At 37.6% G+C, this 23,360-nt stretch overlaps 1 protein-coding gene across 1 annotated transcript in view; it reads right to left on the reverse strand.

The window, feature by feature from the left end:
• Positions 1 to 23,360, reverse strand: part of LOC149193294 (tRNA ligase 1-like) — a 317,173-nt gene that overhangs the window by 231,922 nt on the left and 61,891 nt on the right. Inside the window, exons 9-16 of the mRNA XM_089407278.1 lie at positions 13,645 to 13,751; positions 13,337 to 13,465; positions 12,327 to 12,391; positions 12,062 to 12,226; positions 10,682 to 10,842; positions 10,415 to 10,446; positions 9,640 to 9,821; positions 1,052 to 1,131 (exon numbers count right to left, since the gene is read on the reverse strand). Of these exons, the coding sequence (XP_089263404.1) occupies positions 1,052 to 1,131; positions 9,640 to 9,821; positions 10,415 to 10,446; positions 10,682 to 10,842; positions 12,062 to 12,226; positions 12,327 to 12,391; positions 13,337 to 13,465; positions 13,645 to 13,751 (921 nt within the window). The remainder of the gene's footprint in view (positions 1 to 1,051; positions 1,132 to 9,639; positions 9,822 to 10,414; positions 10,447 to 10,681; positions 10,843 to 12,061; positions 12,227 to 12,326; positions 12,392 to 13,336; positions 13,466 to 13,644; positions 13,752 to 23,360) is intronic.

Genomic DNA, 23,360 nt, shown 5'->3' on the forward strand with positions numbered 1-23,360 from the left:
AAAAAGCATTTTCACTATTTTTTCAAAAATATTGTGATCTTGTTTTGTTGTCCCAGTTAAAGGACAATTCTGAGCAGCAAGAGGATTGTTCAAGGTAAACCTCACACTTTATTCAATAAGGTTCGAGCATAAGTATTTCCCTAGTTTACAGAAAGCAACTTCTATGGCTTTTGGGCAGCAAGAATAATATTCCAGCGTATGTATCTGAAATTTATAAACACATGCACACACACGCACATACACATATATATCTATTATCTCTTACTATTGCATTTCCCAGTTTCCAAATTTTACGGGGTCGCATTTCCAATGCATACCAGTTTCAGAAACATGTACTTAATTCCGCACACCATTCAACTTAGTGACAACCTAATTCATTTCATCATGTACATACTAGATGGTTGATGTTATCTATGTAGTAAATAGTTGATGCTCTACTGCATGATATTTCTAATTTCTTAATAGTCTACAAATACCACTCAAATCTATGTTTTCATATTCTCTGCAGCAAATTTAGCATTTTGCACGTTGTTTCAATGTATATCCATTATAATATGTAAAATATATATCATGTTTCACATATATCAGTTATACTATGGAAAAATATCTATTGTATATGAAACGGTTTACTCCTAGGACTTTTTGGAAGAAGTGACACAGCTCCCACTCCCATTTCTTGTTCCATACCATGTTCTGGCAACACTTGAAAGCAATAAGGTATGCATAATGGCCTTGTTTGATGCTCATGAATATTCTCCAAGCAAAAAAGGAATTCTAATTTTATATCCTTGCCATGTCATTTATATGCAATAAATCATTTAAATTTCAAAAGGTAATGCCCATACTATCATCAAGCCACGGTTGTAAATTGGCATTCCCAAAGTACTTACAGTTTCAATCTAGATTCTAATTTTGTGATGTTTCTTGCAATTGAATTCAAAATTGTGGCAAGATTCATCACATTGCATGACAATGTCTAAATATTTTGCTGGCTCAAAATATTTCCTGAGAAAAAGAAAGCTTCCTACATTAAATAACAAAGCACACACACCTCAGGTAGTACTCCTTGTAAGCAGGGGGTCCATTTCTGAAAAGAGTTGATAGACCATTACGGATCAAGAAAGTTCTAAGCTGCAATCACAAAAGAACAAAAATATCAATAATATCTTGAAAGTTGAAACAGTTCATACATGCTATCTAATTTATAAGGATTCTGATGTTTCTTAACATACTTAAATGTTAGCCCAGTCTTTTTGGATTCTAGGTTTCCATGGCTAGAACATGTGGATACTAGGTTTCCACAGCATTTACACCAGACTATTCTAAAGAGTTTTACAACAAAGGCATAGCAACCTAGCACAACCAACTGCCTGATCTCTAAAACTGCATTTGCAGGAGGGAACTGGGGGGGGCCATAACTAACATTCTGATCATGCCACCTATGCATTGTTACACTCTAAATAAATTTCATAAAAATAATAAAACTAATCTATATTGTCAACATAAGAGAAGAAACTCTAAGCATCTAAACAAAAGATTGCATTTAAGCAATTGAGATGTAGGAGTTCCACGAGAAGGGAAAAAAAGGGATGAGCTAACATGACAAAAGAATGTCAAAGAAAATGAATATTTGAGCCAAGCAAGAGGCATCCCAATTGTCAACAGAAGGATAACATATATTCGAATAAATGGAAAGAAAAATGGTGATTATAAGCAATGTTGCGAACACTGGCATCGGGATAAAATTGGTAAGGGCCCGAAAAACCAAAAAATCAGGGAAATCGGGAAAATATCAGTAAAAATCGGCAAAACATCGGCAAAATCAAGATACCATCAAAATATCCGTAGAAATCAGCAAACATCGGCTAGGCCAAAAAATCGTGATTTCAAGATAAAATCGGGATGTTATCAAGATGTTCGCAACACTGATTATAAGCCACTTTTATAATGCATGTTACAGTTAAATCACTGTTTTCTTGCAACTATATAACACAAGTTAAATCACTGTTTCCTTGCAATTTTATAATGCTTGTTAAATCACTGTTTACTTGGAAATAGTCAAGACAAGACATAGTCCACATAACTCAAACATATTGTAAATAAATGGTATTCAGGGTTTCAAGCAGATAATTTTACTAATCAAACAAGGTACAAAGACAGCTTAATGATGAGTTTGTAAGTAATTTGTATACAGGGTCTCAAGCAAGTCATTTTACTAATCAAATAAGGTACAAAGACAAATTAATGGTGAGTTTAAATCAATCAATAATAACAACACCATTGATAACATTTAGATTTGTAGACAGCATTATCAGCAAAATGTTTGCTTGTATATAATATTATTAATCATCAAAGATTGGTAAAGAGAAGGGATACAAATAAAATTGATAACTGACTAAAGCAATGATTTATAGTATAACAATTGCCTATAAAAAGAAAGGAAATGGAGTAGATTTTCACTCAGCAAGAATGTACAAGGCACAAGCTACTAATTAAGTGTTAAATATTGTAGCTCAGACAGGTGCTCTAGCCTTGAGACGTGTCATTGAGGCTAGGAACACAAAGGAATTAATTATCTCCACGCCATGATTTTTAAATATTTCTCAAGTTAAAACTTAGGAAAAGCGAATAATTAATTGACATTAGTTGACAAAAGATCAATTTACCTCTAGAAGCTTCAAGAAAGTTTCTAAGTTGATCTTAGCCATCGATTAGATCAAGTTAACTTCTAATCTTGGCCGTTCATTTGTGAATGAGAGATTATAAAGGGAAGTTGATGGGCAGCTTTGGAGACACATCAAGTGAGTTGAGTTGGGTGAGTTTTCAGTAAGACACCAGGAGGGTTTCAGCAGCAGTGATTGAGGAAAGTTTTGCAGGGTTTATTCTTCATCCAAGAAGACTTATAGCTTCTGAGTTTCAAAGGGAGTTTTGCTGGCCAATTTATTATCTGCAGAGAAGGCCGAGTTATTTTCCCAAGGCAGTGCGAATCAATGCAAATTACCAAATTAGCTAGTGCAAGTTGCTAGAGGCAATGTGAGTTGCCAGAACGAGTTTCCAGAGGCCGTGTGAGTTTTCCAAAGCTAGTCCGTGTTTGTCGGAAGGTTGTGCAATTTAGTCATCAAGCAGTGTGAATTTTTGGGGAGGTTGTGCGAGTTTCCAGAGAGGCAATATGATTTGCAGAAGGGAAGCCATGGGGTTTTCCTAGTTCGATTTGATCAGCAGTGGTGAAGATAAATTTGTCGGAGTTTTGTCAGAGCAGTTTATGTAATTTCTCAATCACAGATTTGCTGAAGATAATAATAAAACCCTCAGACTGAAGACTAGTTTTCCCTACATTGGGGTTTTTCCAGGGATATTTGTCCAAAAATATTTGTGTCATTTGTGTGATTGGTTTCTCATGTATTCCGCTGCAATTTTTATTTGGTGAATGATGCTATTTATGTTTTTATTCATTACTTTCAGCTAAAGATTTAAATTTGCTGTGTATAAGTAATAGGAATAATAAACTAGGTTAATAGCACCTTCTAGGTAGCAAAAATTTCACATGGTATCAGAGCATTGAAGCATTGAGGTTATTGTTTATCTGAGAGCGAGGGATTTGAAAGGGAAAACAAATCTTTTCACACATTGATTTTCAGATCTCTTCATATTTATTGGGGTTTATTGTTCGAGGGTTTTAGAGATGGCTTCAGCTGGTTTCGGGCATAAGATAGACTTGATGATGCATCAAACTTTGGTATCTGGAAATTTAGGATGCTTTTGTTGTTGGAGAAGCATGGACTGAAGGAATATGTAACATCTATTGTTGCCATACCAACAGATCCAACGCAGTTAACGCCCTACCGCAAAGAGGATGCCAAAGCTAGGTGTATTATCCAAGACAGGGTCTAAGATCATATTGTACCCATATTGCAGAATTGGATACATGTAAGAAGATGTGGGAAACCATCCCAAATCAATTCTAGAGTGCAATTATGAACAACAAATTGATTCTTAAATAAAAGCTATGAAACACCAGACAGAACAAGGCAGAAGACGTCATTAGTTATCTCACCAGGGTTATGTTGAGAAATCTAGGGGGCAACAAGTGTAGGTGATTTCTCTTACTTTGATAATTGCTTGTGATGTATTTTTACTTTACTTGATTAACTTCTTCTTTTTCTTTATATTATTATTAGTGTTCTTTATCATCAAACAGCTACCAAATCATAAAGAACAATGAGACAATAGGACACAAGATATAGGTGATCAGCCAGGGCCAAAACCTCTCCAACTGAGAGGAAAACCCACCAGAATTATTCTCTTCTTATAGAACTTCAATTGACGAATTCCAAGACCTATGACCCTTGACCAAGACCCTCCAAGACCAAGTCATCCTTCCTTCTTGATGAGCTTTCCTTACACAACTTCCAACAACAAACTTTGACCTTCCAACAACTTCTCCAGCAACTTCAACCCCAGCAACAATTTCTGCAACTTCGACCTAGCAGCTTCACAGCTTTGACCTTGATGCAGCTTCAGTAGTTTCCACCTAGCAGATGCACAACTTCAACAGCTTCACAGCTTCGATCTTGCAACTTCACAACTTTGACCTTGCAACTTCACAACTTCGATGCAGCTTCAGAATTTCATCTAGCCCAGAAACTATAGAAACCCTAATGAAAGAGAGAGAGAGAGAGGCCCAAAAACTTCAATCTTGATCTTCTTCTTCTTCGTCCTTTTCCAGCTTCTATCTTGAGGAGATCAAACTTGCTTGAGTGAGTGTGCAAATGAGGTCGAATTCCTTCTTATTTATAGGCTTGTGAGGGGTACAAATTGCTATCTTGAGGCCGACTTGTCCCTTCATGTAGGCTGACTTGATCTTTGTGCCATGACGAGGTCTTGGAGGGTCTTTTGACTCTATTTTGACTCAATAATTTTTCTTTACAATATGTAACATGCCCAAATGGGTCTTCAATACATGACAATGACTCAATTGACTTTATGACAAACCTAGAAGCACTCAATGGGTGCTTGACCTAAAAATAAATTTCCCTTGAGCATGAAACCCATGCCTCAATAACACATAATAAATTTATTTTTCTCTTTTCATTAAATACATAAAATCATGATTACATATGCCATTATGAAGACTAAACCTAGTTACATATTTCAACACTCCCTCTTAACTAGGGAGGTATTCATAATCCATACAAGGTACTTGGACATTCTCAATCTGAAGAATTCTCATAAGAAGAGTCAGATTGGTAACCCATCTGTATAGCATCATATCATCCATCATTGTCACATAGCAAGGCCTTGACTAACAGCTCTATATCTCCACAAGATCAGAGCACGATGTTGGCGAGACCAATGATTTATAGACACCCTCATCATTGTCGTTCTCGGAACATACCCCACCCGGGTTCTCTCATAGTATGTTCCACCAGGACTATTCTTATCTTGGATTTCCAGTCCTCAAAGAATATCAGTCCTTTACGACTACTCTTTTCTTGGATGCCCTACCACATCCCCAAAGAGTATCGGATGCTAGATGCTTACCCAATCCTCCATTCTGTCTTCCCAAGTGAAGACAATAATGATGTGTCTACCTCTCCTCATGGCCTTCACTAAGAGTTATGGTTGTTATTCTTGGTCTAGTGCATGACACAAGAAGTAAAGAACCATATTTGTCACTCCCTCTTAACCAAGGATAAGCAACCCATTCCATAAAAGGAATGTACCCAAGCTCCCTCTTAATCAGGGACTTCCTTCCTACAACTCCTTTAGGCAGATATCATGGGACAATCAGCTGCTTGAAGAGCTCATCATTTCGATGTCATGAACTTCTTTCTCATCATTATAGAGTCTTCATATTTGGGGAACCTCTATTTTGTTGAACCACAGGAATTTGTTCATCACAAGCAGCCAAAATACTTGTTTGAGCAACCAACAAGGGAGCCACAATCCTGTTCGGAGGTTGGGAGATAGGCCGAGTATGTTGCGAGGGCTAGAGCCTAGAAGGCCTTAACTTGAGTTGATTTCTTCCTAGGTAGGCAGCGTTGAAGGGTAGAAAAGAGACAGAGGTAAGCCGCAACTATTAAGGAAGGTTTTGGAGACAGTTAGAGGAGTTGAAGCAAGTTGTCGTTAGCCCTAACCACAAACAAAACTAATAGCAGAGAACATACCTACAAACAAGATACATATTGATGAGGTATTTGTTGATTTAATTTAATGCTAGGATGGTGTCCAAGTGTGGACAATTTGCAGCCTGTGGAAGCCAAGAGGAAGAGGGTAAACTAGGGTGGTTAGAACCCCTTTACTAGGAGCAGATTCTATAGTGAAATATTGGACACCTTTGGACTGTTGGAGGGCGACGTGTAGGTAGCTCAAGTATAGCCCTTGATTAGTTGTCATAAAGAGAACTTGGCAGCTAAACGTGGGTGATGTTTGAAGCCTAATGTGCAGTGCTTTGATGGACAAAAGAGGCCGCTAAGAAGGCAGTTGGATAGCTTAGGTATTGGCCAGCCCAGAGGAGTAGATTGATGAGCTCATGTTCATTGTGCAGAAGTGACTTGCAACAGTGATAGGTGGCATCCCTCCTAGAGTCTTTGTGTTCTTTCTTGATGGACTAAGGGGCAGCTAGAGAGCAGAACAGAAGCGAAGGACCAGCAAGACGAGATACGACATAGAGGTTGTGATTGTGCACTAGAGTAGTGAGATTGTCATTGTATCTTGTATTCTTGTACTTGTGGATAATTGAGGGCCATTATCCCTTGTACGGGAGCCCTAGATTGTTGTATTATATGTTGATAATATAATGAAGTTGGGTTACATATATTGTTGTTATTGTTCTTATTGTGCACGTGATTGATTTATTGCATTATATTGTTCCGTTGTGCAAAGTAGCTTTGTTGAGATTCTTGGTTTGGTAGCGTTAGAGATTTAAGATTCTATCCTAGACACTAGGGTCGTGGAAATTCAACATGGTATCAAAGCATGTCTAAGCTACTTTGGAAGACAGTGAATCAAAGAGTGCATAGCGAAGTACAACTTAAGAGGGAGTTGGTCACATTGTAGGGCTCACTACAATGTCGAAGTTGCAGGTTGGTCTCTGATATGAGGACAAGTGGAAGCACTATCCAACTATAGTCATTGGAAGGAAAAGGATCAAGTTGGCATTGCAGGTCAACAAGATTTGGGAGTTCACCAAGAAAGAGATCAAGAAGGCAACTGACCCTAAGGAGTTGGACGAGTAGAAGGAATTGGATACGAAGGCGAGATTGATCATCCTAGATGGTGTGAAGGATCCCCTAATATCTCATTTGTCCAGGAAGAACATTGCACATGAGATGTGGATGGCTCTTCAGAATTTGTTCTAGAATAAGAACGAGAGCTAGGTACTAGTATTAGAGGATATTGTTGAACGAAGTATAAATACCTTAAAGCTCCTTCCACTAAGCCCTAATGCCCAACGAAGTTGCTTTTTAGGCCTCCTTGACAAGTGGAAATAAATCCGAACTCTTGATCTCCATGAATCCATCTCTCCCAAAGGCACTAATCCTCCACAGGTGATCACCTTAAAGCATATTTTTCTCACCTTCTCTCTTTCTTTCTAGGCCTAGCCTACATAGGTCACCTAGGGCATCACTTATCTCACAATCTAGCCATCCAAATACTTCGATTTTTGGTCCACAATTGCATTGGAGTTTTCTCTAAAGGCCCTCAAAATTTGAAGCAAATCTGACGGTGGGATCTTGAGATATTGCAAACCCTAGCTCAAGGACCATTTCTTGCCCTAGGTTTCCTTGGCTAGTGACCTCATTGGGATTATTGCATCAAATTCAAAGAAAAATTCTCCTTTAATCCCTTCCCCCCCTCAATTAGGTCAAGCACACCCTTGGTTGATAAATTCCATCCCCTTGACCTAATTCTGGGTCCACTTGGTCTCGTGTGGTCCCACAACCTTTTGAAGTTAATTCCACAAGGATCTTAGGGTCTAGGAATCTCCTTGATAAGTCATATACTCAAACCCTAGCCCTTGGAATTCTCCCAAGCCCTTCCTAGAGAGCCTTTCATCTTGCTTTCCAAGCAAGCTAGCCATATGTTTGAGCCTCTCTTGTGACTAGGCTTCTAGGATCACCTTTCGCCCTATCATTGATCCATTCATCTTCATGATCCTCATTATAACGAGTCTCCTCTCATCAGTGAAATCCCGTAAAGAGCAAGGAGCCTTAGCTGAGGTGACAGTGGGCTATCGTTCCATTATTGCCCTTGACCTAGTAGTTACCCTATAGGACCCCTGGTAGTTTGAGCGGTAACAGGGCCTTAAAAGTTACTATATTTGAAATGAAGCATTGAATTCCTAAGGAACTAGGTGATGGATAACGACAAGAGTAGAGCTCATTCTAGGCTTTTTCCCAAGCGCTAAATATTGTCCCAACCATCTTTTGCATCTTACATTTTCTTTCATTGTGGCTTTATATGCTTTTAATGTTCTTTTAGCTACATCACCCTCTGGCAACACATTTCCAAGCCCTAACTGACTACCAACTCAAAGAATGGAGATGGACATCAGGATAGAAAGAAAGTGGCACATATAAATTCCTTGGACACACTATATCAATTAGTATCTCCCCAGTAGTGCCCTTCCTAAACCCTAAGGCCTTAGAGGAGGTTCCACTAGACTAGTCAATGACTAACCTCCCAAGTGAAGTGTGAGCACAAGGATACAATGGATATTGGTCGATCATCCAAATTGCCCATTGTTCCATATCAATATTTATGTAACATTATATAAACGAACATGATGGTAAGAATGGTTAAGAGTACCTTCCCAGAGATGAGAGATGACCCACCTTCGTTCAAGAAGAATGCCAGATGGGAGAAAGATTTAACCAGAGAAATGGGTGGAGAACTCTAACATAATGCTATGTGCTGACCATCATGGGGCTTGCTCATTGGCTGGCTGTCAAACGAGGAGAAAAATTTTCTGCTATGGGTTACCCACTTTTGGTGGGTAACAAGGAACATCTTCGGCAAATAGCCTTTCAAGTTTCCAAAAAGCATTCTTAACACAGTAATGAAAACAGATGATAATAGTGCATGAACATATAATAAAATTATGTTGCCCAAAATAACGGAAGGAAAAGCTTGATGATACAACCTTGTATGTTAAGAATTTGAACTTAATTGTTAGACTCTCATAATACCCACCACCACCCTTCTTCCCAGTTTTCCCACTATTCTCCAAGCATTCTTTTAATGATAAACACTGGAAAAATGCTATGGACACATCTTTCGCAAATAGGCTTTCCTAAAAACATTCTAACACAGTAATGAAAACATATTACACAAAATAGAAGATAAAAGAGCATAATATATAATAAAACTATGTTGTCTACAATAGCAGAGGGAAAAGGTTTATGATACAACCCTGCATATTAAGAATTTAAACTTGATCATTAAATTCTCATAATATCCATGCCCACGCCTCTTCCCACTATTCTTCAAGCATCCTTTTGATGATAAACACTGAAATGTTCTATAGACACATCTTTGGCAAATAGGCTTTCCAGAATGCATTCTCAACACGGTAATGAAAACATATTACATGAAACAGAACAACAAAAGACAGAAAGATAGCGTTGATGATACAACCTTGTATGTTAAGAATTTCAACTTGATCATTAGATTTTCAGATTCATCAGCCAACTCGTCATGCTCAAACATTCTTGACCCAAAACTGGACTCCACGTGATTTAGCAATAGGCTCTTATCTTGGGACATCTGGGACGCTTTCTCCTCGGACACTTTAAACAAGTTGACATCAACAAAAAAACCTGATAATAAAAGCATAACAATTAACCTTTGATAAACTATTCTCCAAGGGGATCTGATAAACAATAAATGAAACACAAAGCAAGCCAACAACACACAAAATAAAAAAAGCAGACAGATTGGCACCCAGACACAGGTGGAAAAAGAAATTGTCTTTAAATGCCCTGAAACCATGCCCTATAAATCTCAACATTTCGATCTACTGAGAAGCATCAATTCATGCAAAACAAAAGTTTTAAGAAATTTCATTTAACAGATATTTTCAGGTGATCCTTTCAGATCATTCACAATAGTATCACGTGGAATTCCAAACAAGAGAAACCATGATGAATTGAAAATAACAGGGAAAAGAAAAAACCAAACATTCAGAGAAGCAAGAAAGCTTTGGCTTCTTCACATCAGAATTCAGAAATGTGAAAGTGCAGATAAAAAGGTATTCCCGAAAGCTTGCATGTGCTTCAATATAGTATTGTGTGTACTACATTTCATTTTCACTTTATCGGAAAAACTACATTGCATATAAAAGGAATTTTAAACGAGTCCATGTTATATCTCATTAATGCAGAGGATAAAAAAAACGCATATTCTTACATACCCCTATATAAAGGCCATAACCCAGGATGTTCCCTGAAACTCGAAGTAAAACAGTAGTGGGTTAGAATCATAAAATATACCATAAACAAATGTCCAAAGGCTGGTAGTAATTCCAACCCTAGTAATTCCACTATATGAACTTCTTTAACAAGCAAAACCTTGCTGACAATACCAGGCTATATCTCATTTCTAATTTAAAAAGATATCAAACAAAGCTTTCCATTATAAGATTATCACATGCCCACCTTAAAATTTACATAAAATGTACCTCATCTCCTTCTGATAACGTCGGAAACCAGAATCACTAAATATGTGAATGACCATCTTAAAGTGCACATTATTACTGGACGCATATGGAAATTTACGAAAGTTGTAACGGCATTTAAAATCAGCTGGAAATTTTTTGTGTCTCATCAACCGTATCATTTCCTGGAACAATGGCATTAAAAAGAAAAAGGCTTTATAAGGAATTTAACCAAAAAGAATGCCAACAAATGAGACTGTTCCAGACAGCATTGTCATAGGTTTTTACTTTCAGGAAGAGCAATTGATCAAGCCCACTCTCAAATTATCATACATATATAGCCCCTTCTATATGCAAAATTTTGAGAGAAATGGAGGACTTGTTTGTGAGAAATTAACTTAAATCTGAAAATGGATAAAGACTGACATCGCATTCTACTAATCAGTGTTTACAACTTAAATGCAAACATCAGTGAAAATATCATAGATTTTAAAAACGACTCTAGATGCAAAATCATTGACAGAAGAAAACAAGCTTCAACCATATCAATTTCTATCATTCTATAATAAAGGCTAAGAAATTGAGAACCTCCAATGCTTATTGTGTTATTCATATATACTAAACCAAAAAAAGACAATGTGTAAATCTACTCATGGCTAAAGGAGGAGCTTTAATATCCACTTGAAAAAAATATTAAATAAGAGCCCTTGAGATATCATGGATAATATCCCATCCCCATAGAAAATATAGCATAAAAATGTTGAGTGAAGTAAGTCTATCTTAGTCCAGTTAAATGAAGTTCTGTCAGATCAAATTACATTGTCTAAAAGGAGAGCCTTGATATCAGTCACCAAAAAATCATGTGAAAGCATTTGAAGTATCAAGAATAACACATCCCCATACAAAATATAGCATAGAAATGTTTTGAGTGCACTAAGAATACTTAGAGAGGGAAAACAAAGAAAAGTCGGATGAAATTACTTCGGCCAACGGTTATGAAGCACCAACAGCCACGAGAACTAGAACAGCTCTTAATACAGCTTCTTTGATGCCAACCAATTAATAAAGATGTATTTAAACATTCATTTACATAACATTAATCATGCTATAGCTGTCAAATCTTGTTTTTGTTCCTTTGATTTGAAATAAAAAGTTCTCACAAGCTTAAGTTCACTTGTTTGTCCTCTTTACCATCTAAACTTTTAAAGAGAAAACAACATAGGGTACACACTGTAAGTGAAAGCAGAGACAACTGACTGTTATGGGAGATAAATAAGACATGCTAGATCATATTACAATCTGAGAGGAACAGAAGAGTAAATGCACCATAAAGGAATTGAATGTTTTTGCATTGAAACTTACCTGTACTTTTGACATAGCACAGTGTTTTGCAAAGGAGATTACCTGTAACTTTGAAGTTGCGTAGTCTGCAGGATGTGATTGTATAAACTTCAACACCAGAGATCTGTCTGAAGCTTTAGCCGTTGCATCAGCATCTCCACTTCCAAACCAATCAGTGTAGTCCGGACACATTGCAGTACCAACACTTCGAAGAAGAGCTTTTATTTGCTGGCATACCACAAAACATCATCATGTTTCCAAACAGTGCGTAGCAATATGCAGATATAAACAAACATTGCAAGAGGGGAGCAAGGCATAAGTTATATACCTGTTGTTCACTTGAGTTATTGGCTCTACATATCTCACGTAGCCCTTGTCCAAGCTCACATGAAGCTGCCAAGTGCAGTTGCAAGTGAAAATGAAACTTATCTAGCATGCTGAAAGTGAAATTAATATTGCTCACAAGTATCTAGCATGCACATATCCATCAACAAACATTTGCTATCTAATCTAATTCTACTGTAAGTACCAACATTGTTGTGGTTCGCCATAAAAATCATCTTATCTGTCCATGCCCAAAAGTTATTCCCATGTTTTTAAAAGAAAACGAATCTGGTCTAGTGGGCAAATTCTATAATGAATACATGTTAAGCAGTACGTACTACAAATATCCTTTATCTTTTTCACACTAACAGGGTCCAATATGGTCTTTATAGCTGTACAAAATTTGTCTTGAGAGCTTACCCGGGGTGTAACACCAACTCAACATCTAATTAGCATGACAGTGCATTTATGCTGATTTTTCAATTTTAATAAAATTTACAGATTGATTGCAAAATCCATTTAATCAGCAGTTCCAATGGGAATTTTGAATAACTTTCTTCTACTCATAATGTTAAATACCTGCTAAGTGCTAACCGAATCAACAGCCTTAAGACAATGGTCTTAAATAACTAAAACTAAGTTTGAATATCCAGTAATACTAGACAGCCTCATCAGCATAAGTAGCATTATTGCAACAAGGCTAATATTGAGTTTTGTTTTGACTTTCTTCCACTCATAATCCTACAGATTCCAGTTTAACTACCCAAACTGTCAAGGTGATTATTACATGTATGCTGCTTCCACTAGCATCATCGTAGCAGCTCTCAAATCTGACCTATGACAAGGTAATCTAATTAATGACAACATTTTCCAATGGCATAAACAGTGATGATTCTTGACATATGGAACATGGATAAAACATAAATGCACACAAGCATGTTGTTTTTACGTTTCCAAAACATAACTATAACAACATACACTTCTTGCACATCAAAAAGGAAAAAGTCTACAAACCTTCAGGGATGGTCGGGGGTGCCACTTCCTCCAGCACTTTCTTTAGATGTGTCACACTCTCTGAGCTTACAATTCGAGCCACGAGACCCTCCAAAATCTCTCCCTGCACCTTAACATGATCTTTTGTTCCTGGTAAAATCAAATATTATGCAAAACAACAACTTCATATTAAACAAACTATCAGGTATGGAGAAAATTGAACACTCATAGATAGAAAATTTGAATGAGGTAAATGTTATATGAATTAGAATCTCTTCAATGCTTAACAAATAAACAAAAAATAGCCAGGAAGGGGAAAGAGTAACAACCTGGCACTGAGATGTCAGCAATTTCATCCAGAGCTTTACACACTGGAGTTGCAGTTCCTTCTTCGCAAAGTGCGTCATATGCAGCGAAAAAAGATGTCACAGATTTCCTTGAACCATAAAAATAATTCAAGTCAGTAAATGTTGTAATGCAGATAGCAGGCATAGAATAGTGATCTGCTTACATATCCAAACTGAAAAAGGAAAAGTACAAAGATATATGAACTTTCACAAATATCCCCATATTCCCTCATGAATTCTAAGGATGCTAAAATTTTAGTATTATAACATAAAGGCCCATCCATGACTGAAAGTCAAGTGTAATTACCATAATGGCAAGAGTAACAAAGGCAAAGTACTTGACACCAAGCGTGGGAATACCCATGAAACACGTGTACCAATAAGGGCACATTCCTGGTGGAAGTCAAACACTCAAGGCACATGTGTCTTGTGGTAAGCCAATGGCTAATGTCTTGTGCCTTGGCATCAGTCAATTATTTTTGAAGTAAAAACAACTGGATCTGGTGTAACAATAGTCCATTGTACAGTATGGGAACCAGCCAATTTAGACCAGTTCACCTCTATGGCACCCTGTACCACTTTGTGAACTGGATTACTTGATTCACAAACCAGTTCAAAAAGATTTTTGACCAGTTTGATCAGTGTAAAAACCTTGCTCAAAAAGAAGGAAATAAAAGAAAAAAAACAAGGAAGCAAACAAGCACACTCCAGCCCTCTCAAAACCTTAAGAGTTATATAATGATGTCTCCCACTTTATTTGCATATTGTCTAATGGTTTGGATTTACATTGATGTACATGAACATATATGTATTTAATTAAAATTTTCATATTTTATACATCTTTTAGTGATCAAGTTCACCAACCAGCTGAGGTTTAATACTTTCCTTGGATCTAACCACGAGGCTTATACTAGTTGGTTTGAGTGAGCTTTAGTCCCCACCAGATCTCAGGTTCAGACCTCATGCGAAGGGGTCGAGGATGGAAACCACTTATGGGTAAATTAAACTATCCCAAGGGGCTTCCAAGCTCAACCTAGCTTCGCACAATCCCGGCGATATAGAAAATCCAAGAAATTCTGATCTGCTAATATGAGCAATCTGAAAAACACTTTCTTCTCAAATAAACACAAAATTTCTCTATTAGATGCAGCAGAAATAAAAACACAATTATACAATTCAAAAACACAGAATTGTCTAGGAAACCCAACTGGGAAAACCCTCTGCTTGCTATTGAGAATTTTATTGATACAAAAGAAACTGAGAAATAGATCTCTTACAAAATAATTGTTTCAATCTGAAAACAGCCTAGTTTTCCTGCCTTGAACCAGGCTTGAAACCCTTGCAAGACTATTGATCTTTGCTGCCCTCTACCAATCTGTGCACAATCTTCTCTTGCACACTCTTCCTCTCACAAGCTCCACGCACAAACTTGTGCTTCCTATTGCTTGGTCTCACCAACTCGTGCTCACCAAAACAATGATTAAACGTGTGCCTTCATTCCTCCTTTAAAAGGCAATTCGAATGGTCAACATTAATGAGTTTCTAATTAAGGAGTTTGCTTTTGTGATTTATTGAGTTAGCATGAGTTTAACTTCTCATGCAACTCATCCTATTTCAAGTCAACCACTTGAAAATCAATCACTTGTGTTTTCTTTCCTCAATCAACTCACACTAGAAAATAAAAAACTTGACTTTCAATTTCAACACATCAGTGAACTGCAACCTAACTTGTCCTAATTTTTAAGTGACTGTTATGTAAAAAACTAGTTAATTTTAGGTTATTATTTAATTTTAAGTTTAGTTAGACGAAACGGCACGATCATAAGATCATGCCCTTTCCCAAAGGGTGTCCATGGCGGTATATAAGCCAGGAACCCCATTGTAATCAATCATCTATCTATTTGTCTTTCTAATACAATATTTATACACATAATTCTGCGTATCAGAAATTTTCTGCTTCATTGGTATCAGAGCCATCGAATCTTCTCGCCTATGCAGGGTTCAAGCACCTATCCGCTGCCATACTCACTGTACATCACCATTCTGTCCGCTGCGTAAACCACCAAACCCTATCCACTCTCTTCCGAGTCCACTGCCCACTGCCGACCTAAGCTATCGACCGAGCAAGAGTCGTGGTTGCCTCCGTCCTCCATCCTACCCCCACACTGCCATCGTGTCGCTGCCTCCGCACTGTCCAGGCTTACCCCGTCCGCATCCACCCTTCCGCCAGTCGTTTTTGTTTTGTTTTGTTGCTGTCATCAAAATAGAACCGGCAGTAGTTCTACGGTTACGTGTGGTGGACCTGCGGTTCTCTTGAGTAATTGCTGCGGTGATATCCGCTGTATGTTAAACCCGCTGCTACCCCTGTCTGCTGTACGCCAAACATCTGCGGTGAATTCCGCTTGAGATTTTTTTTAAAAAAACGTTCCGCTGACAGTTGCTTGTTGTGCTATCAGCACTCATACGTCCAGTCGCTCTTGTTGCCTACCGCCAACCCATCGACCCGTAGCCGTCCGTTAAAAACTGCGATGATACGCAATATATTTTTTTTGAACAGTCAAGGGTTCCGTCAGTCAACGTGACTGTTCGGATAGTAATATATAATATATACTTATATCATTAATATATATATATGTTATATATATATTAGATAACTTAATCTAATTATCTTTCATATATATATATATATATATATAACGTCAAATCTATATATATAACATTTATTTATATATATAACGTAAAATATATAATATAACATATATAATATATATAACATATATATGTAATTCTATTATATATTATATATAATTTGATTAATTAAAAGTTATATGTATAAAACTTATTTTAGTTAATTTAAAAAAAAAAAGGAGAGGAAAAACATTTTAGCTGGCAAATAAATACACGCCACCGCAAACCCGCTCAATGTCGACAATGACAATGGCGGATTTCCAAAAAAATTGTTGGACACGGAGCATAAGATAAATAGCAACCACGACGATGTCCGTAAAAGATTAAATTAATTCCAGATCAAGCTTGGGGAGCAAGCTGATGAAATAAAAGATCTTCACGATACGACAAATCGAATAGAAATAAAGATGGAAAATTACCATGTCCAAACAGAAGCAAGCATCAGAGAGGTCTTAACCATGCTGAAAATTCTGTGTAAAAGGTCGAATTGTACACCTGAACAACTACTAAAAGAAGGTGAAGAGAATCAAGAACACATCTCGTCAGATTCAACAAAGTCAACAGACTCTCATGAAAAAGTTGAATCCCCAAAAAAATCAGCAACACCCCACCAAGAAGCAAGTAACACAGCCTTTACAAACAAGCAACTCTGGGATAACTTTACCAATCAACACCCTTTTTTCGCTCAACCATTAGCAACATACCAGCGAAGGGCAAAGGTCGAGATGCCAAAATTCGATGGAAACGAAAAAAACAATGTTGCATGGATAAATAAAGCAGAAGAATACTTTGAGATATATGACATCAATGATGATGACGAAAAGCTCAGGCATGCATCCATGAAACTGGAAGGAGAAGCATATAACTGGTATATGTGGTGGAAAAAAACAACACACATCATTAGCTGGAGAAGATTTAAAGATGCCTTCTTTAAAAGATTCCAAGGTGTAAGAGAAGAAGAGTTCTTTTCAAAACTCATCAAGTTACGACAAAAAGGAAGTGTGGACGAATACACTCAAGAATGGGAGACCTTAGTAACACGAGTACCTGGGTTATCAGAATCTCGTCTAATTCAGTCATACATCTCGGGACTCAAAACCCATTTACAAGCAGAACTTGAGATGCATGATATTACATCTATAGAAGTAGCAAGACGAAAAGCAAAAACAGCTGAAAAGAAATCCGAACCAATATTTTGGTCAAAAGCAGAAAAAACTTATGCAAGACGAAGGATACCCCAGTATGTGGACTCAAACAATACAAGATATGTTCCACCACATCGTCGTGAAGATGAAAAATCTAATGTGGAAATGCAAAGGATAAAAGAGGGTAAATGTAAACGTTGTGGTGAGAAGTGGGACCCCAAACATAGATGTGCTAAAGGAAAAGAACCAAAGAACCTATATAATTGTGAAGCAACCAATGATTCAAACAGTGAAGATTATGACATAGAAGACACAGAAGACGCCCAGAATTCTCACCAGAATTAGATCACGGAAGTATTCCGCAAGTGTCATTATCAGCTATGACAGGTATATCACAACCTCAAACCTTAAAGTTAAAAGGACACATAAAGAAGAACAACGTAGTGGTTCTCATCGACTCAGGTAGCACACACAATTTTTTAGATGAAACCGTGGCAAGGAGACTCAATATTTTTTCATTTCCCTTACCAAACATGAAAGTGATGGTAGCTAAAGGTAAGAAGATTGAAAAGGTAGGGAAATGCCATAAGGTCAACTTGCAGATTCAAGACTTTAATTTAGAGTCTCCATTCTTCACGGTACCGTTAGGAGGAGTAGATGTAGTCTTAGGTATCCAATGGCTACGAACTTTAGGTACTTATGCCGCCAACCATCAAGTACAATTTATAAAATTCAAATGGGGAGGTCAGAAGTACAAACTACATGGATTCCAAGCACCAGAAAATCAAGTTGTATCATCATCTCAGATGATGAAGCTGAGTCGAAGAAGAGCACCTGCTTATGCAGTACAATGTCACCAATTAGAAATGTTATCTGCAAATATGACTAGAGAAGAGTCACCAGGGATACAAGATCTGATTCGGAAGCATGAAAAATTAATTCAAGACCTACCTATGAAGATGCCGCCTAATAGGGAAATTGAGCATAGAATAGAAGTCAAGGCAAGGTCAGACCCCGTCAACATCAAGCCATACCGATATCCACATCTCCAAAAAGCGGAAATTGAGAGATTAATCCAAGATCTTTTAAAGTGTGTGACTTTGATCATCTTGGAGTATCTGATCAAGTGGAAGAACTTACCTAAAGAAAACGCTTCTTTGGAGAATGAAGCATTTTGTCAACAACATCCGTCGTTACATGTGCTTTGAGGACAAAGCATTCTTTCGAGAGGAAGGCAATGTTATGTAAAAAACTAGTTAATTTTAGGTTATTATTTAATTTTAAGTTTAGTTAGACGAAAGGGCACGATCATAAGATCATGCCCTTTCCCAAAGGGTGTCCATGGCGGTATATAAGCCAGGAACCCCATTGTAATCAATCATCTATCTATTTGTCTTTCTAATACAATATTTATACACATAATTCTGCGTATCAGAAATTTTCTGCTTCAGTGACTGATTCCTAAATTAGAGGAACTCGAGCATGCACAAGAAGGAACTCAAATTTGACTCCTTGAATTAGGGCACAAATCAAGGAATCTGTCTACAACACTACGATGTTCTCCGTTGCTACAATTGCTCCATCTGAACTATAAGGCTTCCCTGCTTTCTTTTGCAACATCTACTTTGAAGACTTGTTCTTTCCCACCATGCTCTACTTGATGTACTCCACCATGCTCTGCTTGATGTACTCTTTAATCATAAGTGCCATGTACCCTGATAGAATAGAAGTCAAGGCAAGGTCAGACCCCATCAACATCAAGCCATACCAATATCCACATCTCCAAAAAGCGGAAATTGAGAGATTAATCCAAGATCTTTTAAAGTGTGTGACTTTGATCATCTTGGAGTATCTGATCAAGTGGAAGAACTTACCTAAAGAAAACGCTTCTTTGGAGAATGAAGCATTTTGTCAACAACATCCGTCGTTACATGTGCTTTGAGGACAAAGCATTCTTTCGAGAGGAAGGCAATGTTATGTAAAAAACTAGTTAATTTTAGGTTATTATTTAATTTTAGGTTTAGTTAGACGAAAGGGCACGATCATAAGATCATGCCCTTTCCCAAAGGGTGTCCATGGCGGTATATAAGCCAGGAACCCCATTGTAATCAATCATCTATCTATTTGTCTTTCTAATACAATATTTATACACATAATTCTGCGTATCAGAAATTTTCTGCTTCAGTGACTGATTCCTAAATTATAGGAACTCGAGCATGCACAAGAAGGAACTCAAATTTGACTCCTTGAATTAGGGCACAAATCAAGGAATCTATCTACAACACTACGATGTTCTCCGTTGCTACAATTGCTCCATCTGAACTATAAGGTTTCCCTGCTTTCTTTTGCAACATCTACTTTGAAGATTTGTTCTTTCCCACCATGCTCTACTTGATGTACTCCACCATGCTCTGCTTGATGTACTCTTTAATCATAAGTGCCATGTACCCTGTGTACCTTTGTGGCTGCTTCCTCTAGCTGAAGATGATACTAGAAGATCCAACTCTCTCTTGATTTCCCATAAACAAATCCTCTACCCACTTGGCTTGAACTCTCCCTATATTGGAAGCCTTTGACTGATTCGCTGCCTATACTCGCCTTGGGCTATGCTCCTCATCAACCTACTAGTCAGCGTAATTGTTGACTAGCTTAGACTCAAACTGAGATATTGGCTGAGTCTCTATCTTGAGAGCTCTATCTTGCTCTCGCTCAACCACCATGTCTCTACTTTGTGCACTCTTTGCCTCACTGCTCAAGGTTGCACCTGTCTCTACCTGCAACTTGTAGATATTGCTCACCCTCGCACCTATTTACTTCTTACATCCAGAACTAAGTGTTGGAGGTATGCCTTACCTCTGCTGAAGATGACATCATATCCCTTGTCCTCAAGGGTAGCTACAAAACAAGATTCTACCTCAATCCTAAAACATAGAGAACATCTCTGAGATGAATAGTATTACTCGACTCCCTCTGAAAGTTGACAATATCAACTCCTCTAGTTGCATATATGCCATAATCTCCTAGCTCGATCTGAAACTGCATGTCCTCCTCATTCAAGTGGTTGAAAACCTTCTTGTTCCTGGTCATGTGGAAGGATGCTCCTGAATCAATATACCATATATTGTTATCTGTTGAGCTTGCCATGCAAGCAATCAATGAGAAATCTTTCTCGAACTGGGTAGAAAATGCATCTACCTCTGTTGATGTAGCAACATGATTCTCACTGGACTCCTACTTCTTCTGATTAGGACACTATGCTACTTCTTCTGATTAGGACACTTACTAGCATAGTGTCCAAACTCATGGCAATGGAAGCACTTGATCTTACTTAGATCCTTCTTCTTGCCCTTCTCATTGGACCCGGCCTCTCCTTGGCCCTTCTTGCCCTTAGCCTTGCTACTCTTGCCTGCTAGGGCACAATTCTCCTCGTCCTCTATCATAATTGATCTCCCTTCTATGGTTCCTCTTTGGATCTCTTCCTATATGCAATCAATCCAAAACCTTTCCCAATTTGGGAAGTTCTCTCTCCCACTAACAGCATCCTAGAACCCTTTCCACGACTTGTGAAGTCCAAGTAAGGCAAAACTCACAAGATCATGATCAGATACAACCATGCCCACCCCACCTAGTTCATCTCGTACCTGAGTGAACCTTGTCAAATATGGGACGATGGGCTCATCCTTGCTCATTCGGATATTCCTCTACTTCTCCTTAAGAGCAAGCTTCCTGGCAAGGTTGGGGGGAGCGCCCTCCCCCCCCCCCCTTGCTCCCACTCCCAATTCGTGCTCCGAGCAAGTGCGGCTCCAGAGCGCCTAGGGAGCGCGCTCCCTAAAAAAACGCTCCCTGCCTTTTCGGGAGTGTTTTCGGGGGCGTTTAGCCTTTTTTGCAAAAAAAAATTGCAGTAATGTTCCAAATGCAAATTTTTTTCAAAGAAACAAATAAGTTTTGAGTGGGGCAGTTTAATGATCAAGCCTATGGCCCTAGTATTGATATGTGATTCATGGTAATGTTAAATTCTTAAAGTAAAAGGATGAAAATGAAGATTAAGGAGCTCAAATTTTTAACATTACCATGAAATGACTCGGGATGTTTGAGAGCGGTTCCGACCTCATTGGATTTCATATGGAGAAAGTAGAATTTTAGATTTCATTCAAAATCCGACAGAATTATTAGTTTTTCAAGATTTCAGGATTGGGGGATTGCAATGTTTCCACTGAATTTTGTCATGTATTAAGGTATGGAAGTCGTATTTAATCAAGAGCACCAATCCCTCTATGTACCTTGATGTTAGTGACATTGGTTATCGAACTCCTCTATCATGACCCTCCTAAAAATGTACGCATCACTCAAACGAAATCTTGACTTGACATGCTATGCTTTTTCTATCTTATGTTAATGCTTAGAGGGTGATATTAATGACAAAGATCCCTATAGACATATAGAGGTAATGACAAAGATACCTCTGGATTAATGCTTAGAGGGTGATATTAATGACAAAGACCTTGATTTTCCAATGAGACTAAAAAATTAGGCATTTCTCGTGGTGGCAAAAGGCCCAAGCATAAGCAATAAATAATAGATTTACTTGTCTTTTCTAGTTTCTAGTAGTTTTTATAACTATTGACTCTTTCATATTTATTATGATATTTTTTTAAACGATATATGACAATTTAAGTTTGAAGTTGGCAATTATAACTCATTAGTAATGAATTATGAATATGATGCTTCATGAAAGTTGAAAGTTGTTTAATTTCATTTCATTTTATAACATTTCATTTCATGTTAGATATTATTTGTTGTAATGGTTACACTTAGCTTACAAGTACAACTTTGGTGATCAATGATGATAAATGTTATATATTGAATTTTGAAAGCTTGAAACTTTAAGATTGATGAATCATGAGACTCAATATGTTGTATGTTACTATGTTACTAACTTGTAGACGTGGTTGATGCAGATTATAACTTCTAGAATCTAGATAATTGTTGTTATATGGTTCAATCTATGTTTTTTTTATGTTTTTTATATCTAATTCATCATTCTACATGTTTTTGTTGACATAGATGTATCAAAATATAAAAAAATAAATAAAATATATCTATATATATATATATATATATATATATATATATATATTATGAAAAACGCTCTGGGATTCGCTCCCAAACCAGGAGCTTCTGAAAATGTCGCTCCCGCACCCGTTTTCGCTCCCCCTCCCAAGTAACACTGCTTCCTGGTATCACTGGTACTTTGATACAACTTCAAGATTGTATCATACATCTCATATGTTGTCTTCTTCTCATGGATATGAGGCACTATATGATCTTTGACCCCTTCTAGAATGATCCTCCTTGCCTTGATATCATTCTTATTATGTTGGGCCAATTGTTGGGCATCTTGTGGTGGTGGGATAGCCTGCTTCACAAATTCTCCCACACCACTATCTTCCAACACTATCATAATCCTCCCTTTCCAAGCTATGAAGTTTGATGCTCCCTCTAGATAGTGATCTACTCTCAACCCTTGGTAAGCCATCCCACTTCCCCTGAGAGCTCTCTAAAACCTGCCCACTAACAACCTATAATCTTTCACAAAAGACTGTACTTAGGGCTTTGGAGGCTGCCCACTTCACTGCTCCTTTAGTCTGTCAAAGTCTACAATCATTTGGGCTTGAATATTTCTGCCACTGCTAGCACTCTTGTTGTCCTTCACAAGATCTACTCTTTGGCCACAATTAGGCACCATCTAACAGTCGTCCACTTGTACTTAAGATGCTACCAAAACTGCCCCAAATTTGGACTCAAGCACTTAACAAAAACATCAACCTTGGAAGAATACAAACATACCTTTGGTCTAGACAATTA

The sequence above is a fragment of the Pinus tabuliformis genome, chromosome 2_2 (assembly GCF_031772625.1).
Source record: "Pinus tabuliformis cultivar Carrire ecotype Pingquan chromosome 2_2, CPIR1, whole genome shotgun sequence".
In the NCBI taxonomy this organism is placed as follows: Eukaryota; Viridiplantae; Streptophyta; class Pinopsida; order Pinales; family Pinaceae; genus Pinus; species Pinus tabuliformis.